The following is a 27,988-nucleotide window of genomic DNA, read 5'->3' on the forward strand; positions in this document are numbered from 1 at the left end:
ATTCATACTCAGTTTTCAGTGAGTACCTATTAAAAAACAATATGTTGAAGATAATGTGTCCCTTCTCAATAAACAAGGGAACTTCTCTATTGGCATTACAGCAACCAAATCAGCTGTATCCAAAAATAATCCCTCACTTGTCTGTAAAACATTGTTACTGTATATTGTATAGATTTAAAGACATATAAAATATAGGAAGGAATTTAAATGGAAACTTAGAATTAGGCTAAAAAATGATGGAACCCCCATTGGACAACTTTAAAGAATTACAATGACTTTTGGATTTATTGCTGACACATGTGGTATTTTTTCACAGTAGTCAGACAAAAAAAAATTGTACATATTTTTAAATTTTACATTTGGCATCAATGCATTCAAATCTCGAGCTCCATAATTAATTTTTTCTGAGCATAACTGGTTTTGAACTGTCTTCTTTTCAAAGGAAAATACAAACATTATATTTGTTCTAGCACTAGGGGGAACTATTTCACCACTTTTTAGGCAGACTCCTTAAAAAGTTATAAGGGATAAAAAGAAAATGAAACAAAAAATGCACATGTACAATGTAATGCATCAATTGTTTGACATCAGTCTAATATTTATTATAATTTTTTTCATTTAATTTTACTAGGTGTTTACTGCAGGATGTTAATGGAAAGCTGTGGAAATATTCAAATATAAGTCCTGACCTCACTAACCAAGATTTGCTCAACTAATGAGGACAGACAACCTGTGTTGCTGATGATTTTGCATGGCAAACAAAGAGGAAAGCCAGAGTTCATGGAAATGACATCTTTCCAAATCTGGCATTGCAATGATTACACAACATGTTTCTCTGTAACAATGAAACACCTGCTTTCTCAGATCAAAAAGAAGCTGGAGGCACATCCTGTACCTCAAATGCTCTCACGGGGAAAAAAAGGATTGTTAGAACATGTTCTCCTACACATTTATTACGCTATAAGCCAAGGCAGTGATAGTGAACTTGTCTTAGAATTCAGCACATTTTTAGGTGAGCAACAAATCAAATTCACCACTAAAAACCTTCTTAGAGGCAAGGAATTTCAATAATCTGGTTCAAAGGGGAAATTCCTAATTCATTTGTAGACAAGTTAGGTTGAAGAGTCCTCTGTGAAATGTGGCAAACTTTAAAATTTAGTTTTATAGCCAAACTCAAACTCATTTATTGCTGACCGGTCTGTTTTGTTTTCTGATCTTCCTTTTAATGCTTGTTCTCTAATATTCTGGCAAACCTCTGAGACCCTCACAGAACAGTCGGGTTTATTGTGAGATTAAATTACACAGATTCAGACTCAAGTTATTAGCTAGACAACTTCTGAAAGTGATTGAGGAGAATGGATTTTATTTGGGGATATCAGAGGAAAGAGTGCCTAGAATAAAAGAAATTCCCACTTTTAATAAATTTTTTATTTGTGAATAATTTTTACAAACCATGGATTGTTTTCAATGCACTTCCCTTTTATGAACTGTTTCATTTGGTTCTATGACATAAAACCCTGATTAAATACTTAAGAGATATTAATTATCTTTTAGAGGAATATAAATATTTTGCATTTGTATGTAATAATTTTTAAAATATTTTTTTCTTATGCAAAAGCCATTAAATAATTTAACATGTCCTCTGTTCATTACATGAACTTGAGCTTACTTCCAGGTGTTTCTGTGTGCTACGTTGTAGTTTTCCATAGCTTGAAAAGTTTCAAATTACTGACATTAGCAGGTTTCTCTTGACCGAGCATGACAGCACCACAATGTCAGCCGCCCCGTCTACCAAACACAATCCACATGACACATGCCTCCGCTCTTCCAACAAGCCGAATGAAAAGGCTGCCTCGAGGCCTGGCGTTGTGTTGCCCAACAGACCTAATCTCTGGGTTTACAGCCTCTCATAGCTGTAAATTCCATCTTTTGTGGTGGAAACAACTAATCTGACCAATGAGGCTCACTGGTTTAGCTTATTCACGCCAGCATACGCCTCAAAATCCCTGCCATTCTTTCTTGTTATCTCTTTCTCCCACTCGGGGTCTCTCCCTTTCATAGACACATACTGTGCTGTACTGACACATGAATGCCAGCACTTGTACGGACAAACAATTTCCCTCATTCCCTCAGTCTCATGCACCCACTCTCATGAGTAAATTAAGCACACAGTTGACAATATTGCTTTCCTTTTTCTGGTTAGAGGCTATTTTTATCCAAAAATAGTAAGTAAAGGAAAAAAAGAGAAGCAGATACTGTACATAAAATATTTGGACTAATGTAGACACACTTTAAATTTTGAACCACATAAGTATGCACATATTATGCAAGTGAAACAAAATGTTAAACTTATGTGGGAAGGTGAGGGGGAAAAAAGCATTCACAGAGAAGAAGCTACATATGGACCTGTCAAGTCAGCTGTGACTGTGTAAGTCACTGAGATGTTGTTTCGTCTGCACATTCCTGCCTTCCCCGAGCCCTAACGCTGGTCACATCAGTAAGTGTTCATTGAGGCCTTGTTTTTCACCGAGTGTGAGAGAACAGTGGGTGTACGTGTGTGTGGGCATGTGTGTGCCTTTGTGGGCGTGTCATAAAGTGAAAGAGCAACAGAAAACAAGGGCGAGGCAGACAAACTCCCAGAATGGCAAGGACAAGACATGTGTTGCACACATTTTTCACATAAATCACTGGAAAATGTACCTAGTTATGGTTTAGAAAAATGTGACAAATTTGTTTGTATCAGGTGTTAGTGCTTTACTCCCTGTCCTTCTCATAATTTACTAACCAATGAATCATTTAGGTAATACTTTCACAAAACTGAAGATGTCCAGTTGATACTGGGTTGCAGATTGTCAGAAGTAAGCAAATAAATCCTTTGCAGCAGAGGTTAATCCTCAGTGACACCACGGTAGTTTGGAGGATATGAAACTTTCTAAATGCTAAAGTAACATTACTGGAGGAATTTTAGTCAGTCATGTCCTGTTTTCACAATTGAAGCTTCCTCTTTTTACTTTCATCATAAAGGGACAAAATAAACTCTGAAACTTAACTTCTGTGAGCACTTCGGCCACACACTATAGAACAATACAGCACAAAGAGAGTATCTGTCTTCTGTTGCTTTCTAAACATAAATGTGTTGGAAGTTAATGGAATAAGAGGGTCAGCACTGATAGGATGTGTTCTGATTAATGCAATCAAAAAAAAAAGCGATGGAGAGGAAGCAAAAAGGCTTTGAGTTAAAGTAAGTTCAAAAGAATGAAGTCCTAGAGGTTGGGCAGAGGAGTTTAATATGCAATAGTGTCTGTGGTCCTCTACATAAGAACAAGTCAAAATTGTATCCCTTTTTTCTGTTTAGATCCATACAACAGTCAAAACATGTTATACTAGAACTACTGAAAAAAACGATGTGCTGACTGTTGTGAGAAGAATAGTCTTATCTTTTCTTCACAAAATGTTTCTCACAGCATTTTTATCCAACTTCAGTCCTCTTAATGAACTTGTCCTCTCACAACAGCCGATTTTGTGGGAGCAAAGTGTTTTGGAACCAGTGTTTGACAAAAAAGAAGAAATCATCATGTGTGACTGTATAAGGAAGGACATAATGTTTTCAAAACTGTTCCTCTGTGCAACTGAAAGCTCAGGATAACAACATGAGTTTCATCATCAACTTTCACTTCCCATGGCCTTGAGGAAGGTAACATGTGGATGTTCATCTTTGAAAATCAGTGAGAGTATGGAAAAACAGCATAAAACATTTGCTTCTTCAAGTTTAACAAGGTACAGCATGGAAAATCTGCCCATGCATTCCAGGTCAACTATAAAAAAACATTAACCAGATGTTTTTCTCAAAAGAAATGGTAGCTTGTAAAGAAGCAAAAATAAGTGTTTTTTTATGTACTTGCAATCGTGATTATAAAATAAATAGATAAATGACGCGTAAGCTGTCATTATTGTTTCTGTAAACATTGGAGGACTGTGTCACCTTTAAGTGCTTCTTCTGTCTATGTGGGTCATAAATTGTTTACACAGAAGCCTGATGCATTTAATTAGTAGTTTGACCCACAAACAGAAAAAAAATCCATGATCAGTTGCACTATATTTTATTTATTGGCATCAGAGTAAACAAGGCTGAATGCATTTGCTTGCCACACAAATCAGATTCTACCCCATAAAAGCACAATATTGAGACACTCTATGCAAATTTTAGCAAGGTGGTGAAAGATGTGCAAAAAAATAAAATGATATGAGTGAAATAATTTTTTTAACTATGGTGAAAAAACAAACAAACACAGAAAAACCTAATTGTATAATTTATCAAAATATTACCTTCATAAATTACAGTAAAGTCACTGTTGAGATAAACTAAAGTTAGTCTTATCATAATTACAGTGTTAACAACTGGAGCATGATCATAAATGCGTTTATAGGCAGCACAATAAAAATAAGCCTAGTTCACAGTGTGACTTCTAAAAACTAACTTTACGGCTTGGAACTTTCCCAGAGGAAACCATTAACTCTGGTCTGACTAAAGACTGTTACTTTGAACATCTGCAGCAACTATCAGAAAAACTAATAAAGTTAATGGCAAACCAGTATGAAACCTAAAACCTCTTTTCTTTAACTTGTGATTTACCCCAGGAATTGTAGTTTTTCAAGTTAAAATGAAATAATATTACCAAGACTGTGTCACACTTTGACATTTTCTGAGCTGGTTTAAATGCTGAAATTCCCTCACTGTGATTCTAAAATGTGCTTAGAAAATAAATATTCCAAAAATATGTGTTATGCAATCTTTTAGGATAGCATACTGACTGTAAGGGACAAATTAATATTCAAAGCATGTCTGCTTCAGTGATTCCAATGAAGCCCACGTGGACGGGCTTCAGATTACTAATATACTTCACCATGGCAACGCAGCTATGGAGGCTCGTGGGCAGATTTATATTTCAGCACAGGAGTACCAACAAGGTCACCGCATGATTTTTCTAATCACACCGGGTGCAGCTGCATATGTGTGTTTGTTTACTGCAGGTGGGTGGGTGTACACAATATCAGGTATATGGAGGCGACCTGTGATTGGGTTTTGGTCCTTTTTCTACTGGAGGAAGAATGGGAAGGAAGAAGAAAATGAAGAGAGGAAGAAGTGCATCAACAACACTAAGGTGGTTCTGTATATCTGCTCAAAGACCTTGGAAGTGAGAAGAAGGACAGGAATTTTCTTAAAATGACTGAATGTGTATGTTGGTGCATGTGTGCTTAATGCAAGACCCAATATCACAGAGTGACTAAAAAAAACCATCAATTTCTGATGTTATGCTTAGGATTGTTATTAATCATTTTACCGTGGTTGTTCACATTTAATGTATTCCTCCTCATTATTCTCTTCTTTGACATTATTTTTTCCACATTAAGCATGTCACAGTTTGAGTGTTTACAGTAAAGCTGAAGATTCATTCTAAGATGAAAATCCTTAATATCACTATATGCTCTGAATGGGACAGATGAAAAGTTATCAAACCAATCGTCACTACTGTTAGTAATCTTGATTGTCCAGATTGTTTGTTTTTACCAGTGATTTGATAAGTGCTGTTTTGAAAGCCATGTAGAAAACACATTATGAGAGAGCTGTGTTTACTATTTGAATCAGATCAGACGAAATGACCTGCAGAATTTCTTTAAAGAAAGTGGTAGGTAGGAAATCATGACAGCAGACACAATCTTCTTGATTTATAAATATTTTATGTTTAAGTTGGTAGAATTGTGTTTTTTTCTGCATTTGTTTTGATTAGACATAGCACTGGTACTGGGTGTAATGTTTATGTGCAGATTAACTCTAAATGTTACATTTTATCTGTAAAGAAGTTAGTGAATTTATTGCACGTCCTGCGTTCAGATTCTACAATCTATCAGCTTAGCAGTTAACTTCAATTTATAAGACCCACTAAACTGTATGTATGTTATAGTTGCAGATTTGTCAAGGTTTTGCTTAAAACTAAAATTGGACCTTCCTCCCTTGAAATGGGGAAAAGATTCTGCATCTCAGATTAAGTGTTTGTAACCGATCAACATAACCTCACTTCAGAAACCACGAAGCTTTCCTTTAAGCTCACTGTTTTTTCCCCTTTAATACCAAAGTTGCTGGATGACAGTACAAAGACAAAAAAAGATTCCAAGAATTGACTGACTTTGTTTTTGGTCAAACAAAAGACTCTGGGTCAAACCATCAACACTTTTAGTCACCAATGTATTGTGGCATTTAGGAAATGTACACAGGAAACTGGGCCGCAATGTGGGGCCATTAAACAATATGAGTTCATATGGACTTAATAATAGGAGATCCCTAATATGTAGAAAAATTCATATTGAGAAGCCCTTCCTGCTGCATCCAAGTCACAAAATATTTAGTCATTTACTCCTTTTTATTAATTTTCACTGTTCCATTTTAAATATAATTCTTTAAAAATTTAGGTTTTTTAAACTTGTGAAAAATGTTTTTTTTTTTTAATTAGAACATAGGATATTTATAGTGAAATTTGTTAACTGACATAAAAAGTTAAAAATTGTGTCAGATTATTTATATCTGTTTAAGACTTAAGTAATGCCTTCCTCGTGAGGACACATGGATTAAGTGCAGTATGCTTTTATATTGATGGCCAGGAAAAACAAGGCCAGTGTGGATTTGTTATGATACGGCCATAAATATTATGGTTTGACACAAGAGACCAGATCAGCGGACATTTGGTGCCACAACAAAGCAAATCAAACCAACAATGATAAAACATTGTTATTTTTTTTCTTTTCTCCCCTCCAGGGGTTTTTTTTGTGGGCTCTAGTGTCCCTTATATGAAAGTAGGCTGACAGGAAACAGGGAAGACATGCGGCAAATGTCACAGGGTCCAGGAATCAAACCCACGACAGCCGCGTCAAGGACTCAAGGCCTCCAAACGTGGGTCGCACTATCCCCTACGCCACCACAGCACGCCAACATTGTTAGTTTTTATCAACAATGTTGATAAAGAAGAATAATACAACAGGTAATGTGCAGCCTTTCTCACAAAATAAGCACAATCTGAAGGTCTTATAAAAGATGCTAACATGCTTTCTGTGATGTTTAAGTTACTTCATTTAACAAGAAACATTCAAACTACTACTAAATTTGGAGATTCTAAATTCATCTCACATTTAACTGTCAAATGCTGAGAAAAGCAAGATGAAAAGCTTGCTTTCAAAATGTGTTAATACAACTTTGCTGAGCTTGCTGCTGATACAGAACATAATGATTTGAAACAAAATGTACAAAAAAAAAACAAAAAAACACTACGGTTACAAAAAGTTTGGAAATATACTCACATGTTTTGTAGAAATACCAGAAATATTTTTGACATGTTATTTGATGAATTATCATTTTGTAGAGTTTATAACTTTATATTGGTTTAAATGTTAAGCACACTTTTCACCCCCACATTCATTTAAGAGACTTTATCTCCTCAGCTCCCACATTAACTCTAAAACATGTGAGCAAACATCGTCACTGATTCCAATTATTATGCTCCCCAGTATTTTGTGTAAAAGTTACGAATTATGCAGTTAAAGGGAAATTTCATGGGCTTGTTGACCAATTATTGTGAAAAATGTAACGCCCTAAAAAGTGCTGTGAGTTGATTCTGCCTGTCTTACAGGTCACAAGAAATCCCTGCTGCTTCTGTTTTTCTGGCGACAGCTACCTTGACTTTGGCCTTAACTGGACAAACGTGGCTGAGGTCAGACAGCTTGAAGACTTCCCCTGTAGTTAAAAGTTTAACAGCTCAAAGACAATATCACTTATAGCTTACCGCTGCAGAGAGCATGTGCGTGTGTGTGTATGTGTGCTTTTTTGTTTGCTTACATGGATTTCCCAACACTTTGTCCAGCGGCCCCCATTTATCAGAGCTGACCTGTGATTTTATCAAAGTTTTTCATGTACGGCTGGGTTTTGAAGGTCAGCACCCTGTAACAAGTCAAACACATAAAGTTCCTATTGCAAAATTAGCATTTCTTCTTTTAACCCAGAGTTATTGGAGTTTAACTTATGTTCTTTGGCAGTGCAGAGTTTGCTTTGAACTACTCTAAGTATGATTAAAATAAGGTTTATTTGGTACAACCTAAAAATTTGATTTAAATGCCACACAAATACAGACCTATCATTGCCATAAATAGAAAGAAAGAAAGGAATCACAATCACAGGAGGTGATTGTAATTCAATCACCACCTGTGAAGGTGGTGATTCACAGGTGGTGAAGGCAACCGTGTAAGGATTAGTGGGGATAACCAATGGATATATGTGGATGGATATAAACGGTGAAAATAGAGATTGAAAGTCTAGGTTAAAGAAAACTTCAGTTTAACTTGTGTGCTTTGGTAACTTTTGATCCTTTTTCCATCTATAGGCCTTTGTCTATAGGTCTTTTTCAGTTTCAAGTTGGTTCTTGTTTAATTTTCATACTTCCTTCTGGTCTCGTGTAATATATATCGGTTTATGACTCCCTTCAAGATAATCCTCTCTTCACAGTCACAGGGAACAGAAAAGAGTGATTGCATCAGCTCTGTACACGGCCTGGTTATGTAAAAAAAATATATATCAGAAAATTATAGCTCATGCTATTTTTTAAAGGAAAGGGGGGGAAAGGAAAACCATACAAACATGAACAAGAATTGTCCTCATCAAAAGGACAGAAGCTGGAAATTACTGTCAGAAAGTAAAATAAACAACAGAAAATAAAAGTACACAGTCTAAAACATGTGAGATTTCAAATGTTTTTTTCTTAAACTTGTTCTATCAAAGGTCACACAAGCTTTATAACCAATCAAACATTATCTTTGACATTACGTCACATTCAGTGATTGCACACATTGAATGCTGTACAAACATCTGTGTATTAATTTCTGTCTGTCAATCATTAGACAGTGATATGACATTCTTCAAACTATTTATCATTTGAAGTGAAAATTATAGAAAATTATTTCTTAAGCCAAGTTGCACTTTAACATTTTTCCAAGAAAGGAAAGAATGTGATGAACCCCTGGTTTTCTAATCCCACTTTGTAATCGTGCTTAAAAAAGTTGCGTAATTATGAAATAATGTCCAAAAATAAAACAAAATAAATCACTAAACATTTAATTTAGAGGATCAATTCACCTAAAATCACTCACAGGTGTCAGACATTCAGTTTTCTAAAAGAAAATCATGGTTAATTAGGTTTTGAGATCCCTTATAAACACAGCCAGGTTCCAAGAACATGTGAAATTTTATCTGACAAGAAATGAGACAGTATTATTTCGCGGTTAAACAAAGCATCCCATGTTGTTCCAAAAAAAAGGGTGTGTGCTTTCCTCAGAGGGTGATACAACACTTACTTATGACAGATGTTTAGTAGCTGATACTTCATTTCATGTCTCTAGCTTCTGCATGTCAGTCTGCTATATAAGCAATATGGTAACACCTGCTCTTTCAAGGACACTATAGCAGATGTGCACACTCTTTATCCCAGACTCCTTTAAGAAACTTCATCGCCTTAGCTACCACAATACCTCTAAAACATATCAGCAAAAACCATTGATTCCGATTTTTATGCTTCCCATAATTTGTGTAAAATTTACGAATAATGGGGATGCTGTGGTGGCGCAGGGGTTAAGCGCAACTCACATATGGAGGCCTTAGTCCTTGACGTGGCCATCGCAGTTTTGATTCTGAGCCTGGTGACCTTTGCTGCAAGTCTTCCCCCTTCTCTCATTACCCACTTTCCTGTCAATTTACTATCAAATAAAGGCCACTAGAGCCAATAAAACTTAAAAAAAAAAAGAAGTTATGAATCATATAAATGAAAATCCGATGTACTTTTAGACCAATTAGTGTGAAAAATGTAATGCCTTCAACAGTGGTGAGTATATACTGTGCTCTGATTGTCTCACAAGTAAAAATTCCTGCCACTTTTTATCTGACAGCAAATGAGTCAGTAACATTTTGCGGTTAAACAAAGCATCACATATTGTTCCAACAAAAAGGGTGTGTGCCTTCCGCAGAGAGTCACTTAACTATGACAGAAGTTCAGTAGCTGTTACTTCATTTCACTAGGTGTGCACCGATTGCAGTTTTCTGACCGATCGCCAATTTCTAATCTTTAAATAGCCTGACCCTCCGATTCTGATTTTTCTGGTGCCAATTTATTTGGTCTGAAATGTCACTGAGTTGTCAACAGTGTTTGTTAACTGCAAACGTGCAGACATGACTTAGTGGTCTGTCAGTCAAAAACCTTTTTCACGGGAGGACAGTGGTTTATTTTTAGACCTTTGCCAAGATAGATAAAATCGTGGGATAAGATCAGCTTCACATGTTTGTATTAGCTGATCACTGATCTCCCAAAATTAAGAAAATTGTAGTCAATAAATTGGTGCTCGCCTATATTTCACCTTTCTATATTCTGTGCATCAGTGTGCTCATATGAATGACTGTATAAGTTCTTGCTCTGTGAGCACTTCTCTTTATCCTGACCCTTGATTGTAAAAGTCAATGCTTGTTCGTACTTTTTAAAATTATTAAAAGGGTGTTCACCTACATAGGATAGACATCCAGATCTATGTGGCTCTTCCAGCTTAGGAAACTTAAAAAAGCCAGGCCTTCATCTCTGAAAGTCGAGAGGTTGAGCAATAATCAGTGTTTCTCTGCATAGTCACAGTTGCCAAGGTCATGCTTGAAGTGTTACCTAGAAACTACCTCTTAAATGAAGCTGACATCATCAGCAGCTTTATTTAAGATGTCTGTCCTTGATGAAACAGTGGCAAGAAGAAAGGTTGCATCAGGGTAGCAGCATGTAAAAAAGGTGCTATAGTCAGATGAGACCAAAACTAAACATTTTTGACATACAAAATGGCAGGAAAATAACACTGTGCAACCCCAAAACATATCCCTATGGTTGAATAAGAGCATTCGTAGCTAGCTCCATTTTCGTATCTGAAATAAGTCTGGTCTAAAAAGAGTAATAACCATAAAAGTACATGGTTTTCCATAAGTGAAATTACCACTACCTGTTGTAATTCCACATTATTGGTTCATTTGTATTAGCAGTTAAAGCTACGGTGACTGTAATTTTAACAAGTCCTTTATTTACATTGCAATGAGATTTCAGTAATACAAAATAAATTAGATTTTTTTTTAAAAAAACAGCATATATTTGTTTTAGTTGCTGTATACTAAGTCTTTTTAACGGAAATGACATCAAAAGAGATACAGTATGTGAAATGATTAAAAAAAATCATGGTAGCACAAGCAACCCTTTCATGCTAGACTACTTTGGAAAATATCTTTATCAGTGAGGTCTGGTGATTCTAGACATGAAGACTGTGTGACATCCCAGACTTCACAAGGTGCTAGTAAAACATGCCTCAAAACAAATCTTGCCATTGAGGTTTCACTGAGTCTCTCAGATGATTGGTGATGTCAATTTTATGGTTTGTGACCGAGGACCGCTATGGCTTGGTGATAAGATTATGTGGTACATAGTGACAAAGTGGTGAGGCTGCTCTTAAACATTGAAATTAAACATTTAAAGGGCCATGACAGTTTTAACAGACTACCAAAATGGCACAGGGAATTTAGAGAAAAGTAGGATATAAAAATCTTTGTGTTTGCAGATTCATGTCCTTTAACATCCATCTTGTATGTAGCCTCCTTTTCTCAGCAGCTGTGGGCATGTGCCTGGATTCCTAAAATATTTATAGTGTCCTTGTCAGGAAACATTTCTGCAGCTTCACTGAGCAACTCTATAAAGAATGAGGGGCGCTAGAGCCCGTAAGATGACTCAGCAAAACAAGAGCTGTGATGTTTTTGCATGTGAAAAGATGGAGGCCAAACACTTACACCACACGCTGCTTCAGTGTTTAGAGCCATTCTAAACTTGAAAGGCATGAAGATCAAGACACGTCCAGGAGCAACTGTGTTTCATATATTTTATTGATTTCAGAAAGCTGTAGATGTAAATGGGTGTGTGTAGATTTTTGTTGACTATTTCTGTCCCTTTATTTGTGTTGGTTCCTAGAGTAGGTCAAGCATGCCTCTAAAATACAGTCTGGATGCAGAAAATGGGAATTTTTTGTGAAGAACTGATCATTCACAGAGAAACATGACCAAACATGTGTCCTTCTTTTCGATTTATGTGTTGATGCATGAAATGCATAAAATGCATGAAATGCAATGCCTTGCGAAACAACTCGTGCCTCTTGAACTTTTTCCCCAATATGTCACTTTACAATTACAAACTTTAGTCTATCTATTTTGTTGTTTGTTTTTTTTTTTTTGTTGTTGTCAGATTTAATCATTAACTTTATACATCTCTGTAATTATTGTGCAAAATTCCTAATGGGCTTTTACATTTTACAATGACTAAAAAAACAACTCAGCTTTTTTCCTATGACATATGGAAAAGTCACTACCCCTTTTACTACTTCTATTTCTAAGCCAAATCAGTACAGACCCAAAGAAGAGAGCAGAGTGTGTTGGCTGTACTCTATAAGCGGTAATTGCAAGGATTGTGTCTGAGTATCTAGCCACAGTGTTGAGAAAATAGCCTGAGCGCCTGCCAGGGGATCTTATTCATCTCTGCAGACCATCAGGGGAATGCTGATAGTAAAAGACTCCAAAGACCATTTGTAAAGACAAACCTTTCATTGAGCACCAAATGGTGTCCTGAGAATGGTTTGGAGTTGTGGTTGTCCTTACAGCACAGTGTGTTTTATAATCTCAGGAAAGCTACTCAGAGCTATCTGGAAGTGGGCATGTACGAGATTAGTTTAAATAAACAACAAATACAACAAATGTATTGTAACATTTGTAGTGATTGGTCCTTTGAGATGTTTGTGTATAGAAGGCCCTGGTCTTCATTCATAAAAAGTGAAATTTCATGTATGTCCTCCTTGGCAACCAATCATTTTTTGTCATTGTTTCATGAATGGAGACATGTGTTAGAATAATCTACACACTAAAGCTTATAAAATTAAATTTGCATATAAACTGCTTTAGTAAAGACTATCACTTACTTCTTTCGGATTCTGCTCTTCCATGGGTATATGTAAAGGTGTGAAGCATCACAATTAGTCTGCGAAGTTCTGACTGACACCTTTGTTATAACACTAGGCCTTGCTATCTAATCTAATTAAAGGCGAGCTTTGGTAGGACTAAGCTCTTTTCAGTCAAGGCATGTGAATGAGTTCAGTGACGTGTGTGTGCTTCTGCAGGGAAGATTTGGCCCGGATGTTCCCTCTTAATGGACATGAGATGACCCATGCAAGGGTGATTGTTCAGTTAGATGCCATGAGTCAGAGCTAACACATTAAGGGAAATGAGGAGTAAAACAGTAAGAGTGAAACAAAAGTGATCCTTTCATTTACCAGGCATTTAGCCTGTCTACTCTGGATTTTGCAGTAGGGTCTAAATAGTACCACATCTGATTGGAATAGTTATTAATGCAAAATGTGACAAGAAGTCATTTTCACTTTATTTGTTTTTTTTTATTATTATTTATGTTATTTTCATATTGCAAACTGCTTATTTTAAATTCTTGGTCATTTTGTAGTTGGGAATTTTCAGCAGTGATTGTTTTGCTCTTGTGGTGTTTTGTGATTACTATGTAATTAGGGATTAGGGATCATTTTATATAATTTAGGCTCTGTTGATTCTTTCTTATGTATTATGTAGAATGTATTTCTTCGTTTTTAAAAAAATCTGGACATCAAACTTATTCCTCCTTAGAGCCCTTTAGAAAATGGTCCACGTCGGTCGAACCACTTACATGGTCGTTCTTACAGAGCTTCCCCGTTTTTACGGCAAGCAAAGTTGCTATTTAATGACACCTGAAACGCTTTAAATTTGATACTCATAGTGCATTTAATTTAAGTCAAAATTAATTCATTATCTAACGCTATTAATCTTGCTCTGAACCATTAGGCCACTTTCCCCCATTTATCTGTAAACAACTTTCAGCTTCCAAATAGCACAATCACTAACAGATATCCATATGCTTAATAAAATGCAGAATTTTACTATATATCATGTTATACTTAATATGAAGAGCCTCAACAGAAACAATCTACATCTTAAAGGGCCTAAAAATTCTAGTGAATAGAAAGCAAAATAACATTTGTTTTAGGAACAATGTCACCTGAGATACCTGAACACCTATCTGAATTGCTACACTGATTTTAGGTTGGGAAGCAGCCCTTCAAAATATTTAAAATGTACTTTTTGACTATGAAAAGTACATTATTATTTCTTTTTTGGACCAGGTCTGATCATAAAATGTAAAATAGAGAAATGCAAAACAGAATTACTGATTATCTTACTTAATCTTACAAATAAGGATAAATCAACAATTTTGCCAATTCTTTTCTTGAAAAACACATTTGTCTATTGTGTTTAATAAATTTTTTTAATTTCTTGAAAATACTCCCAATGTCACTGGTAAAGGGGCTGTTTTGATTTCCTTCCTGGACCAGATCTTCAATAAGCAAAAGTAGATAAAAATATTACTTAAAAGATGGTTTGATATATTTTCTTCGGCTACCAATTTTAAGTGGTGATAGATTTCTAATGCGCACGCGAATTAATTAAATGTCTTAATAGCCTTCCATACCCCGACCGCTTGGGCGTTAAAAAGCTTGTAGCACCGCCCACTAATGACGTCGCAAGCAGCGTAAGTCATTTTTCGGGAGCGCGCCTTCTCTTCGCCAGCCATTCCATCCTGGACTGAGTGGACGTGCTTGTTCCGCAGTGACAAAATAGACATCTGTTAATCACGCTACAAGCCTTGAGTGAAGTCGCGTTGCGTCTCCTCCTTAAACCCAACCAACAAACTCTGAATTCGCATTAAATATGCCTAATATCGCTTGTTGTCAAAAGCCTCAGGTAAGGTTTTTCTCCTTTTCCTCTTTCTCATTTGTGAACCAACGTTATTGGTCTGTTAAGTCGTTAGGGGTCGGTTCGTTGAGAACCGTTAAACCTTTTGTCTTACAGATTAGCTATTGAATTGGCGGTGACTGTTCGTTTATGCTCTCTGGTTGAGATGTAACAAAGGAAACTAAATAGAGCGAATGTTGAAGAGGCGCGGAAATGTCGCTCAAACCGCCTCTTTCCGCTTTAACGACTAAACACACGAACAATCCGCTACGATCCGCTGCTGATAGTTTAATTTAATGACTCATGCCGCCGTGGCCATCACACGGCTCTCCATCCTGAGCTGCAAGTAAGCAGCAGGTTGTGCAGTTGGAAAGCTAACATCTGCTTTGCTTCAGGACCTCATCCCTTTTGGTTGCTAGCTGCCCCTTTCTTCAGTTGGCTCGTTAGTAAAATTATTAGAATCGTCTACGTTTGGAATGTGTGCCGAAGTCGAGTCAGCCTAATCGGATACTTACGGGGTCTCCCCGTTCCTGACCCAGATTCCGATGGCGAGCAGAGTAAATGACTTCTGGCTCGCAGCCATCCATCAGGGCCCTGCTGTTACAGGCTGTGTGTCTGTACGTTGCCTCTCACAGAAGAACATGAGACACCGTGCCCTCAGGGGGGATGGTGCTTTTAGTGCCATATTGTGTCGTGTTTTTTTTTTTTTTGTTTCTTGTTTCTTGTGCTTCTTAGTCATGGAAATTGTGCACACACGTTCTTTTCATCAGTTCTTAAATTTTATATTTGTAAATCATGGCCTAATGCAGTGGTATTCTGGTATTAATGGTTTTAAAATTAAAACCACGTGGTTATTCCGAATTGATGGATGATAAAACCATGTCTATGAACTTAATAATCTCCTAAACTGATTCACAGTAGATTAAATAAATAAATCAAATGATTACAATAAGCGCTGTGTTGAAAGTTGTTTTGGGGATTTTTTTTGTATAGGGTGGGGGGCGGGGTGTTTCCGTCACATGTCTAGTTTCATATTTTTATTATTACATAAATCTTATAAAATTTCAGTTTGGTACCATCATTTTAATTTTAAAACGTGTAAAGTGGCTGTCCTGTTTACAGTCGTTGTTACTTAAAGAGAGTTTATGTTAAAATTCAACTGGTAAATTTCCACTCCGTGAATGTGGGGGAAATATTCCCCAATACTTCACTTCGCCACCAGGGGGCGTGTCTAACAAGCATTGATTGTTCAGCGTCAGACCTGTACTTTTGTGCTTGTTTAATCAGATGGAATAATTGGAGAGAGGGAAAATACAATCAGAGCTCCCCTCTGTAACAAGCCGGTCAACAGAGCCTCACTCTTTATAGCACTCTTTTGCTGTTTGTTTCTTCTTCTTCTTTTTCCATCTGCTTGTTCTGTTCTTTTTTTCTCCCCTCAATGGATTTTTCCTCTCATCGCTGTAGTTCTACTTATGAATCTTGTGTGCACTTGTTGGTTGCAATCAACAATCACATTACTTACTTAGGCATTATCTTTCAATTAGCAAAGCTTTCAGAGTAAAATGGCTAATACTGTGACTGAAGTGGAAACGATGTGTTAAAAGAACCATCTAGAGCGTTGGGGGGTGTGGCATGGCTGCCAGGGCTTCTGTCAGTGAAATGAAAACAAGACTGTATGAGTTATTATGGTGGACCTAGCAATGTGGAGGAGTTGAACACTTGAGCCTCCACCAGGAATCTTCTGCCAGATGTTGCGTAACAGCATGGAAGTAGGTCAATGGTTCATCCATGCACAATCGGACCGAATGAATGCGTGCAGTGTGCTGGAATATAAAAACCTATATGTAGCATTCTCCATGGCTTCTGCCTTTTTCTGAGATGACTAAAGATGCACCAATCTGATGTTTTGTAGCTGATTTCTGATTAGAGTTTGTAATCTGCTGATTCAGATTTTTAGTTCTTCCAATTTCTTTCTGCAAGTTGAATAAAAGCGCACAAAGTTTATTTTATTTTTTTTCCCGTTTTTGCACCGTTTAAAGTATAAAGTGAACAATATAACTGAACAAATTAAATAACTTAACACCTTTGGGTGGGAAAAGCTCTGGTTTACTCTTAAATTGTTAAATCATTAATTTATTGACCTTTACAGGAGACTTAAGAAGTCTTTTTGTTACTGGTCAAATATTTCTTTGTGTAACTGAGAGATTGGTCTGTTTGTTTTGGAGTTTCTATCAAGCTACTTAAGTAGTTACTTATTACATTTTGCCCATTTGTTTTAAGTTGGAATTTGTTCTTATGCCTTCATAAAATTAGACCTACGCTGAGCGACATGGTCATGAGTTTAGTAGGTCACTGAAAAACTGTCTTGGATTATTCATTTATTTCCTTTACACCTTTTCTTGCACAGATGTTAATTATATACAGGGATTTCTCTGAACAGACATAAATTATTCAAGACTAGCTTGCCTGTTGCACTTCCTTGTTGTTGTTTTTTCTCTTCAGTGAATATATGCCATAAAGACAATTTATTTTTTGTAAATGTTTTTATGGTATTCCTTTGGGGTTTTTATGTTCAAGACATCAGAGGGTCAGTGTGATGGTGGTTATTAAGCAGCTTATAGAGAGCATGAGGCTTCTCCTTTTGGAAGTACATTGTGTTACTCAGCCAGCAAAGAGCCGTAGAGGAAGTCTTAAAGGGTAAGGAATAATTCTTAGTGTTTTTGGAAAAGCAGAAAACTATTAAATATTGTGTGAGTGCATGAAAAAATCTGTTAAAACACAATGGAGGATTTTATATATATATATAAAAAAAACTTTAAATCAACTACTACTATCCATGACATCAGTTGTAGCGATAATTATATTACATCAGCAAAAGAATTTTAAAATTGGTATGAATTATACTCCTGTAGTATAATTAAAGAGTTTCAGGAAAACCTCACGGTTCGTGTGGATTTAATGGCCGACAATGTGGTTGTTCAGGTTTTTCTTGTCCTTTTTTTTTTTTCAATATTGGATGACAGAAAAACGTTTGGCAGATTTTGTCCAATAAAATGCAATATGCAGATGGTAGACATGGTGACTCATCGGATTAGAATGGTGTTAATTTCTAGAATTAAGGTCTTTTGTTGGTACAACTGAGATTAGGCTCTGATTGGGGGGGAAACCTCGTACTTCTTTTAGATGCAACACTGCAGAGCACAAAGTTAGATTTGAATTCCTAAAGTGAAGATGCACTCTTTCTGACTGCTTTTAGTGTTTTGCTTTAGGTGTTGTGAACTTCTGCATTTCTGAACAAATCCAGTTTATCGCCAACTTCTCAGTTGGCGATATCACACACAGACCCCAGCATTTTCCTTATTGGCCAGGGTGACTGAAGGGACTCCCATTGGAGGAGGAGCCAGCTCCTCAGACTTGTCACTATTTGAGAGGTCTCAATTCAGAGTGACAACAAAGTTCTTGACATGAATTGAAATAAGACATTCTTCCTGGACAGGTGGGATGTTGACCGCTGATGTAGAGATTTAAGGTAGGAGTGTGAAACAAATAGACAGCTGTACAGGATTTTTTTTTTTATCAAGTTTCCTAGCTGAATTTGGTAAATGTTATTAAAATATGTGCTGCAGATATCTTAAAACCTTCCATTGTTTGAATCTAGTGGAAAGTGAAGAATCCTCATCTATGAATCAAAGTAATTTAAAAAAAATGTTTAAAAATAAAATTACAAAAATGCACCACAGCACATGGTGTTGGACGATGTGCTTGACAGCAAAGGTTGGGAGTTCCTAGTTTTGATCCATTTTCATGATTGGGAAGAATCTTGTGTGCTTGGGAAAATATGTTTTTGGAAGGAGAACTTAGAGTGAATCTTGATAGGGATGAGACGCATTTTAACTACCATCTCGGGTTGCTTCTTTAACTGCATGGACGGGACTCATGCTTTTATTGCTCTGGTGCAAAGAACAGGCAACTTTATCGGAAAAAAATGACTAAGCTTTCCTACTTTTTTTTTTGTTATTTCTCCCTTTTAGGTTATAATGTATGACCAACAGAGAATAAGTACAACTCTATAGCCAACGGGATCTCAAGGACTTGATTACAGTCGCTTCAAGCCTGATAGTTTGTCCGTGCGACTGCTCCCCTTCTCCCTGTTACGCAGCTCGTAGTCGGCTGGCATCTCTTCTGACGACTTCCCATCCCTCTCCTCCGGTGAAGAAGACTTGGTTCTGCTGAGATCTTGGTCTGCTTCGCCTGTTTCTGTTCTATGCTCAGCTGTGGCGTTTCCCTGGATTTGGATTTTTGTCTATTAGGTAAGCCTATGACTTATGCGTAGAATAGATAATACACAATGCGCCTTACAAGCACCTTATTCTAATCCTCCTTTGTAATGCAGTAGTTGAAGTTATTCATCGTTGAATGGAGATGGACAGCTTGGAAGCATGTTGCACCTTGTGCAGAAAACATGCCTTCTAGCGGCTGTTTTATATAATAAATTTCATGCATCATTTTTTTCTCAGGAATATAATCAAAATTCACCAAGATGACTCCAAACGGTTATTTGATCTTTGATGACGAGACTTTCCTGGATTCCACCGTGGCCAAAATGAACGCTCTGAGGAAGAGTGGTCAGTTCTGCGACGTTAGACTGCAGGTACAAAATGTCTTTATTTTACCTTTAAAAGCAGAGCATTTAAACAAATTGTTTTTTTTTTTTCATTTCACTTGAGCGTACTTTGACACCTTCTGGTTAATTTTTCCAGGTGTGTGGTCATGAGCTGATGGCTCACCGCGCTGTCCTGGCGTGCTGCAGTCCGTACTTGTTTGAGATCTTTAACAGCGATATCGAGACTCATGGAGTCTCTCATATCACTTTTGAGGACTTGAACCCTGAAGCTGTGGAGGTTTTGCTTAACTACGCCTACACTGCCCAGTTAGTAGCTGTTTTTTCTCCTTAGTTCGCCTGATGCACACAGCTCTTTGCTTTATGAAGTAAATCACATCCTTTATATGTTGCTGCAGATTAAAGGCGGAGAGAGAGCTGGTTAAGGATGTGTACTCTGCAGCCAAACGGTTCAAGATGGAGCGAGTTAAACAGGTATGCATTTTCTTAAAACACAACTAATTATTTGAAGTATCTTACACATTGATTATTATTATTTTTACAATCTTAAAACCTGTTGTTCCTTAGATCTGTGGTGACTACCTGCTGTCTAAAGTGGATTCCCAGAACGCCATCTCTTTCCGAAACTTTGCCAACTCCATGAGCGACGGCAGACTTTTGGCCAAGGTGGATGCTTACATTCAGGACCATCTGCTGGACATATCTGAACAGGAGGACTTCCTCAAACTTCCCAGATTAAAGGTAATGGTTTAAACTAACTAAACACATAAAAACATTGAGTGTTTTAGAATATTAGTTGTCAAATGCTAGAAGAAAATAGATTTTTTTCATATTTGTGTTTTTCTGCATTGATGAATTTAAAGGCCACAGTTGAAGTGACTGAGATGCAACCTGTTAGCCTGCTGTTACCTTTGCATTAAATTTTGTTTTTTATATTTTACAGTTAGAAGTGATACTTGAAGACAACCTGACCCTGCCCAGCAACGGCAAACTCTACTCGAAGGTGCTAAACTGGGTGCAGCGTAGCCTGTGGGAGAATGGAGACCAACTGGAGCGACTGATGGAAGAGGTCAGTATCAGACTACGCTGCCTCAACTCTCTGACCAGTTCTTTTGGTCTTACTTTGCCCTCTTCCTTCCTCCTCCTGTTGACTTCAAGAAGTCATTAAGGAGATTGAAGTAGAACTGGCATGCCGATGTCATGCTCCTTTGTCAGGACTGTTCTTTTGTTTTCCTCTGATTTGAGGTTTTTGGAGTATGAAACTGTATTCCTGATCCATACGTCAAATTAGAGGTGAGCCAATAAGAGCTACTGCTTGCTCTTGCTTCTCCTTTGGGTTTGTTTTTTTTTTTGTGAGTATGTGGTTGGTTTACACACAACCCGATGTTAATATTGCAGGGCTCGTCTCATCTGAAACACAAACTCAAAAGGTTCCCAAAGGTCTGGTCCTTGGTTCTGCTTTTTCACTGCTGGTTTTGTTCTGTTTTTTTTTTTTTTTTTTTTTTTGACTATCTGAACAGGTTCTAGGTTGTTGCTCCAGCACTAACAGGCACTCCTCCCCATTGATTTTCCCCTGTAGGTTTATTATCATCAGCAGGAGACCAGACTGAGGAGCCAGGACTGAGCCACCAGGGTAAATGAGTCAAAGAAAACGGGGAGGAGAGGAGCACCACTGCTGCCTCTCAGCATCCCCTCTTTGCAGCCAAGCAATACTGTGCACCCATCTGTCCCCTCCATGCATACAGATTACATCCCATTCCTCAATTTACCAGATCATGTTACTCACAAGCATTAAGCAGTCACTACATTAACCATTTACTCTACATTGTATCCATTGAAAATATATATTGAAATGTATCACGATCAGCTTCTTTGGCTGGTTTCTATTTTTGTAAATCTATGACTTGCAGATTCCATTTTGAACAACAGAAAAAGATTATTTATTTATTTTTTTCAGTTTTTTTTTTTTTGCTTAAATTGAGCATTTTTCTAGATTGACATTTAAAAATGCCCCTACATTTTCAAAACTATGCTGGAGGTTCTCCTTTTAAAGCAAATTATTGTGCTTTTTAAATTTTTTTTTTTTAGATTTTTTTTTTCTTTTTTGCACCTAATCGTGTATATCTTCTACAAGCCCTTGAAGTTAGAGATGCTTTGAGAAATGAGTGAGTGTTGGGGATCATTTTTGTGCTTGAACGACCATTTTTCAAACACTGTGACCCTACAGCGCTTTGATGTTATGTATCCACAAACACTCTTTAGGTGTGTAGTTGTTACTGAGTGAAAGCTTAACTATACATTCAGGCTGTTAGTTAGGCTATTTATACCAGTTTTGATCAATTTTAATGTGATTTTAAAATCTTGTTTAACTGCAGACCTGTGTAATATGGACTGCCCTCTCTCACACACAGTGTGTGACATTGCCTCACCTATGTAAATATTTAATAATCAATTATGAGAGAATGACTTCTTAAGGATTAATAGTTGCAGTAAACGAACAATTGAAATAGAGGATGGCATATCAGCAAAGATTCATCATCTCATAAATTAAGACATGAACAGCTGTTTTTGAAAGAATCTTATAAAATAAGATGATAAACAGTGAATTGTAATCTCTAAAGGAAATTTGCTTTTTAGTTTTATCTTGAGGTGCTTTTCTCCCCTAATCTAGAAAATTTTACTTTTATTTAAAGGTTTTCAAAGAGCTCACTATCTTTGGGCAACTTTTGAGAAATCATTGGTTCATTTTTATTTTATTATAGTTCTTTCTGTGATATTGGGATTCACTGAAATTGGTATCTGCAGGTCAGTGCTTTACATGATCGGAAATTGGCAAATAAGATTGGCTTATCTCCGCTTTAGACAAACTTGTCTGGATGATGCATAATTAATTTAATTGTATTTAAATTGGATCTAGCAAAGAAGAGACTCAATTTGTTACTAGTGGAAAATTTGACTTTTTTTGTATAAGACCTCTGTTTCCTACAAATCTTGTAAAACATCTGCTTGATTTGGCTTCAATTCCAAAAACTTGTAGATATAAAACATATTTACTCACAAGCAGTTGACTGGAACGGAAACTTTTTAGCAGTTTGATTTGACCCATTAGCTATGGCAGTGCATTCACTGACTGAATAAAATTTCAACTTACCAGTCAAGCTGAAATTCATTGATTCTGGTCAACAGACAAGCAATCGGTGCAATTCCTTTACCACTCAAAATTCCCTCTTGACTGAAAACTTGTAATTTTACATGTCTCTCTTGATGAGACAAACTGTCAAATGCAAACTTTCTTATTTTTTTCTGTTCTGAAATTGTTTTTCAAAATTTTTTTTATCTTTGTGTGACTGCAGCACCGTTGCTTGCTATAGTCTTATTTTTTTTTTCTTTGTAGCTTGTTTTGTTGGCTGGAGCTGCAGGGCCTAAATGTGATGCTGTTCTCTGGATTTGGCTGCCCACACAATGACCAACTTCTTCAGCTCAACGACCGCTTTTAGAAGCAGCCGCGATGCCAAGACGGACGCACACGCTCGCCGTCTATTTGAAGATTTTTCCAGATGCAGTCTTTTCAGTTCTCCTCAAGTTCCCTCTTGCAGTGCAGTCAACATTAACTAGCTCCACCCACTGACAGCCCTTCAGCAGCTCCCGCTCTTGATCTCACACAGTTAACCCGGCCTGTGCATCAGCAGAAGCCTGTGTGTCTTTTTAAAGGAGGTTTTCCATTCAACTGAAGATCCAGATGTTCGTCCCTCCCCTCCCTTCCTGTTCGCAGCTCTGCCGACTTCCCTCTTTCCTCTTCCCCTCCTTGTTGTTGGGGTTTTGAGTCTGTTGCCATGAAGACAGCCACATGGGTGTATTGTTCCTGTTTGTCTTACAGGTGCAAACCCTCTACTACTCACCTGACCATAAGCTGGTGGATGGAGGGCTGGTGATTGATGGGCACAGTGAGGTGTTTGGTGGCGAGGACGACCACCTTCAGTTTGTTCAGGTATTCGACTGCTTGGCGATGGCTTCACTGTAATTAGGAAGCCTCTGATGCATAACTCGGCAGTGCAGCGCTTAGTTTAGCAACTTGTGTTTGACCTCAGTTGTTCTACGTCTTCTCCCGTTCTTGGTGTAGATCTGGTGTGTTTAACGCCAAAAAACCCCAGGCTTAATATGTGTGCTGCTGTCAGCTGAGAGCGTCTATTGCTCTTTTTCTTTTGCCAGTAAACTTAGCAGAGACTTGATTTAAAAATTTGGCAACATGTCGGTGCTTGGCTTGTTAAAATGACCGTAGATTGCCCAGCCAGATCAAAGCGTTGGTTTGGGATGCTGTTAGTGTTCGGTTTTGGCTACTGGCAGGTCTGTGGTGCAAGCTCGGCTTCTGTAGCTGCGTTGTGCTCTTGCAGAAGAAACCAGTGCGTGAGAGTGCCCAGAGACAGCTGAGCTGCAGCTCTTCAGGGAGCCTCTCGCCCTCCAACCAAGCAGCCAATGTCCAAAAACCAACCACCAGGAGAGATTGGAAGTACATCGCCTCAGAGAAGACCACAAGTAAGTGTTTATTGATTGATGTGCATTAGTTTGTTGCCTGAAGTAGAATTTAAATTAATTTTTTTCTTTCTTTCCGTCTTCCTAGACAGCAACTATCTTTGTCTGGCTGTGCTGGACGGAGTGCTGAGTGTGATTTTCCTGCACGGTCGCAACAGTCCCCAGACGTCTCCGACGGCAACGCCCTGCCTGATAAAGAGTCTCAGTTTTGAGGCCCAGCCAGAGGAACTGGAAGAGCACCCGCTCTCTCCCATGCATTATGCTCGCTCGGGCCTGGGTACCGCAGCCCTGAACGGGAGACTCATCGCAGCAGGTAAGCTTTAAATTTATCCAATTAGATTGCCTCCTAAAAGTATTCACACCTCGCAGGGTGTCTGGATTGCAAAAATATCTTAAGTCTTAAATTCAAATATCTAAAATTAAGCACTTACAATGCCTTAAATTCACTGAAAAAAATAGGTTGACCTGAAATATGTTAGTCACATGTCAGTTTGAGTCATGCACAGACATCTTTATTGCACTGTGACTCCAGGAGGTTGCACCTAGCCGCTAATACTCCTGCTAGCTAGCTAGCTTTTTTTTTTTTTACATCCATCATGGATAAGTGTAAAAACACAAAATTTTCCCAAGTATTTTGAGTCTAGTCTGTAGTACAAATATCTTATTATACTTGGAATAAGACAAAACCAACTTACAAGCAACTTTTCAGTTAGTAGTTCCTTACTATCAATTATAAAAACCAGACATTTTTCCCACTTTTTCATTATGTTATGGAATTATTGACAACCTATTTCCTGCTGAAAAGTTACGTATAAGTTGTTTTTTGTCTTATTTCAGGTGTACTAAGATATTCACACTAGAAAATAGACCAAATATACTTGGCAAGCTTTGGTGGTTTTTGTGGTGTATCAGGTGTGTGTGTGAGAGACGAAATGCTTCCCCAGATATTGAGTGTGGTGGTCGTTTGTGGTCCTGCAGGGGGCTACAACAGAGAAGAGTGTCTGAGGACTGTGGAGTGCTACAACCCCAGCGAGGACTGCTGGACCTTCATGGCGCCCATGCGGACTCCCAGGGCTCGGTTCCAGATGGCTGTACTGATGGTGGGTCTAACCGCTCGCTCTTATCTCAGACATGTTTAGTCTATAATAAAGTGGCATTTTGAATATTGACCAAGTGCACTTGCACCTGTTAGGACTCGTTCCACTTGTCTTAGGTAAACAGCAAAGTGTTTATCAACTCCTTGTTCAAATAACTGGGCTCCTTATTCTGCTGCATTTTATTGGTCCCTGCAGTTCAAAATGTGTTAATTCCCTATTTTGTGTCCTGGCCGCCTCCCTCAGGGTCAGCTGTATGTGATCGGGGGTTCCAATGGACATTCTGATGAGCTGAGCAGTGGGGAGATGTACGATCCACACACTGATGAGTGGGTTCAAGTGCCAGAGCTGAGGACAAACCGCTGCAATGCAGGTCAGCCCGCTGCGCCGGGGATCATTATCTTTTCATAAGAACAACCTAATTAACATTTTAAACTCAATTTACTAGCTGGTCTGACTCTCCGCTGTGTCCTCTCCAAAGGTGTCTGCTCCTTGAACAACAAGCTTTATGTTGTCGGAGGGTCGGACCCCTGCGGGCAGAAGGGCCTGAAGAACTGTGACGTTTTTGACCCTGTGGCGAAAACCTGGTCTAACTGTGCCTCCCTTAACATCAGTATGTATCTATTCAGTTCCACAGTCGTGCACATGTCAAATACAGTGCACCAAGTGTTAGCATAATGGGTGCTGAAAGCCCACCCACTAGGGCAAATACAGTATTAGCATGCAAAATTTGCATATATGATACTTGAAATGTAGCATTCTACTATAACTAATGCAATTTGCGTGCCTTGACTATATCATGCTGAGATAAATGTAATCAGTGTAGGCATATTTGGAGATGTAAAGATTAAAAAAGAAAAAAAAAGCTGTACTGAAGCTGCATGGTGTTGAATTTCATAGGATGATTCCGGCAGCTGAAAAAAGCAGGCTCTGCATCGATAACAGCAGCAATTTTGTTTCCAGGGAGACACCAGGCTGCAGTGTGCGAGTTGGATGGCTTCATGTACGTGATTGGAGGAGCAGAGTCGTGGAACTGCCTGAACACCGTAGAGCGCTACAACCCTGACAACAACACCTGGACTCTGGTGGCCCCCATGAACGTGGCCCGCAGGGGAGCCGCTGTGGCCGTACACGCAGGTGAGCCCGACCACAAACCAGAGTTTTAATGGGATTTTATTTCATAGACAACACGGTAAAATGAAGCGAATTGGAAGTTAAAAGATGTATGGAGGTGTGGAGTGCATTTGTGTTCAGCCTCTTTCCTCTGAGGATCTTGGTGTAGCGGGGGGGGAATGGTTGTGGCAGAACATTTGGTCAGAATTGATTTAAAGGCTCAAGAACCAGGACGATGACCCTGGACTTAGTCATATCAAATGGTTTAGATCCAAGCAAATTCACAGGTTAGAATGACCTAGTCCAACTATAAAGTCCCAATGACGTACTTGGAAACGTTCCTCATTTTATTTTCCTTCAGGTTTCTATTCCTGTACCTGTTCGTTTTGAAGAAACTTACTAAACCGCAGAACTCTTGATTGTTTATTTGCTGATGTTTGCCTCTACGCAGGCAAGCTGTTTGTCGTGGGCGGCTTCGACGGCTCCCACGCTCTCCGCTGCGTCGAGGTGTACGATCCTGCCCGCAACGACTGGCGGATGCTTGGCAGTATGATCTCCTCCCGCAGCAACGCCGGCGTGGCCATGCTGGGCGAAACCATCTACGTCGTGGGCGGCTTTGACGGAAACGAGTTCCTCAGTACGGTGGAGGTGTACAACCCCGAAACGGATGAGTGGAACGACTGCACCAAAACCCCATCTCCCCTCTCTGAGTGAAGGGAGAGGAGATGGGGAGGGAAAACGGGGGAAACAGGGTTCTGGAGTTTCACAGTGCTTCACTCATTTCCAAACTAACAGGCTTAGTGACGTAATCGTGTTTCGTGATGTTTTCGTGTCTGAATGGGTATACGTGGGTGGGGATGTTGAGGTGAGGAGTCTTCAGTGAAGACTGGCTTAATCTTAGCAGGTCGGGGAGGGGGGAGGGAATATTGCTGCCCAAAGCAACGTTGACGCCTTTTTTTTTTTTGTTCTTGCATATTGCATAGATTTTGGTTTTGTCTTGTATATATTTTGTTTCTTCCTCTGATTTTTTTTTTGTCATATGCCAACATTTACTACACTTAGTGCTTTTCATTTCATTTAAGTTTTAGAAGCTAGTCGCATGGAGGGTTTTTAGATGGGTTTTCACTATTAGACCACCTAGAAAGGTGGCAGTTTGAAATGGTAAAAATTTGAGTTCAGAAAATGTGTAAAGTTTATTTAAGAAAATTTCTGTTGTGTTTTTTTTTTCCCAAAATATTTAAAGGTCAGTGGTTTGAAGCCTTACTCTGTGTGAGTTGCTAAACACCCGTCAAAGCTTTCTGTCATTTTAAATAAACCGGATTGTTTTTTGACTCTTAAAATGATGGCCTTTTTTATATTTTTATACACTGCTGATTTACCAGTAACATAGATGTAGTAGCAGAGCGCTTACGTGAATCTAACCAGTGCCAGATTTAGTTGACCTTTTTTGTGCACACGCCAGAAACGCACAACCATGCTTCTGCTAACAATTTTTTATTTTAATGTGATTTTTAACTAGTTGATGTACGTAGAACTGCAATTTACAGAGAATCCTTTTGTGTTTTAAAGTGTCAGGCATTGGCAGATTTTTCTGGAAGGAATGTTGGTGCAAGAAATTTCACATTTGTAACATTTCTTAATTAATAAATCATATAAATCTAAATTTTGTCTTCAGTCTTCTTTGTTCTTGTTGGTAAATAACTGATA

At 38.1% G+C, this 27,988-nt stretch overlaps 1 protein-coding gene across 1 annotated transcript; it reads left to right on the plus strand.

The window, feature by feature from the left end:
* Positions 1 to 14,742: 14,742 nt before the first annotated feature.
* ivns1abpa (influenza virus NS1A binding protein a) lies at positions 14,743 to 27,944 on the plus strand. Its single transcript, XM_028027462.1, has 15 exons — positions 14,743 to 14,932; positions 18,955 to 19,233; positions 19,441 to 19,574; positions 19,684 to 19,853; positions 19,943 to 20,018; positions 20,112 to 20,285; positions 20,488 to 20,613; positions 23,422 to 23,532; positions 23,936 to 24,077; positions 24,163 to 24,387; positions 25,053 to 25,174; positions 25,415 to 25,541; positions 25,650 to 25,781; positions 26,132 to 26,305; positions 26,733 to 27,944. Exons 3-15 carry the CDS (start codon positions 19,464 to 19,466, stop codon positions 26,993 to 26,995), a joined length of 1,953 nt encoding a protein of 650 aa, XP_027883263.1. The 5' UTR covers positions 14,743 to 14,932; positions 18,955 to 19,233; positions 19,441 to 19,463; the 3' UTR covers positions 26,996 to 27,944.
* The last annotated feature ends 44 nt before the right edge of the window (positions 27,945 to 27,988 follow it).

The sequence above is a fragment of the Xiphophorus couchianus genome, chromosome 9 (genome assembly GCF_001444195.1).
Source record: "Xiphophorus couchianus chromosome 9, X_couchianus-1.0, whole genome shotgun sequence".
Lineage (NCBI taxonomy): Eukaryota > Metazoa > Chordata > Actinopteri > Cyprinodontiformes > Poeciliidae > Xiphophorus > Xiphophorus couchianus.

Bases quoted from the DNA above. Each gene is read 5' to 3' on its own strand.
- ivns1abpa (XM_028027462.1), top strand. From the start codon at position 19,464: ATGACTCCAAACGGTTATTTGATCTTTGATGACGAGACTTTCCTGGAT. The intron at 25,542-25,649 runs GTCAGCCCGCTG...TCCTCTCCAAAG, and splicing joins GACAAACCGCTGCAATGCAG to GTGTCTGCTCCTTGAACAAC. The intron at 25,782-26,131 runs GTATGTATCTAT...TTTTGTTTCCAG, and splicing joins CTGTGCCTCCCTTAACATCA to GGAGACACCAGGCTGCAGTG.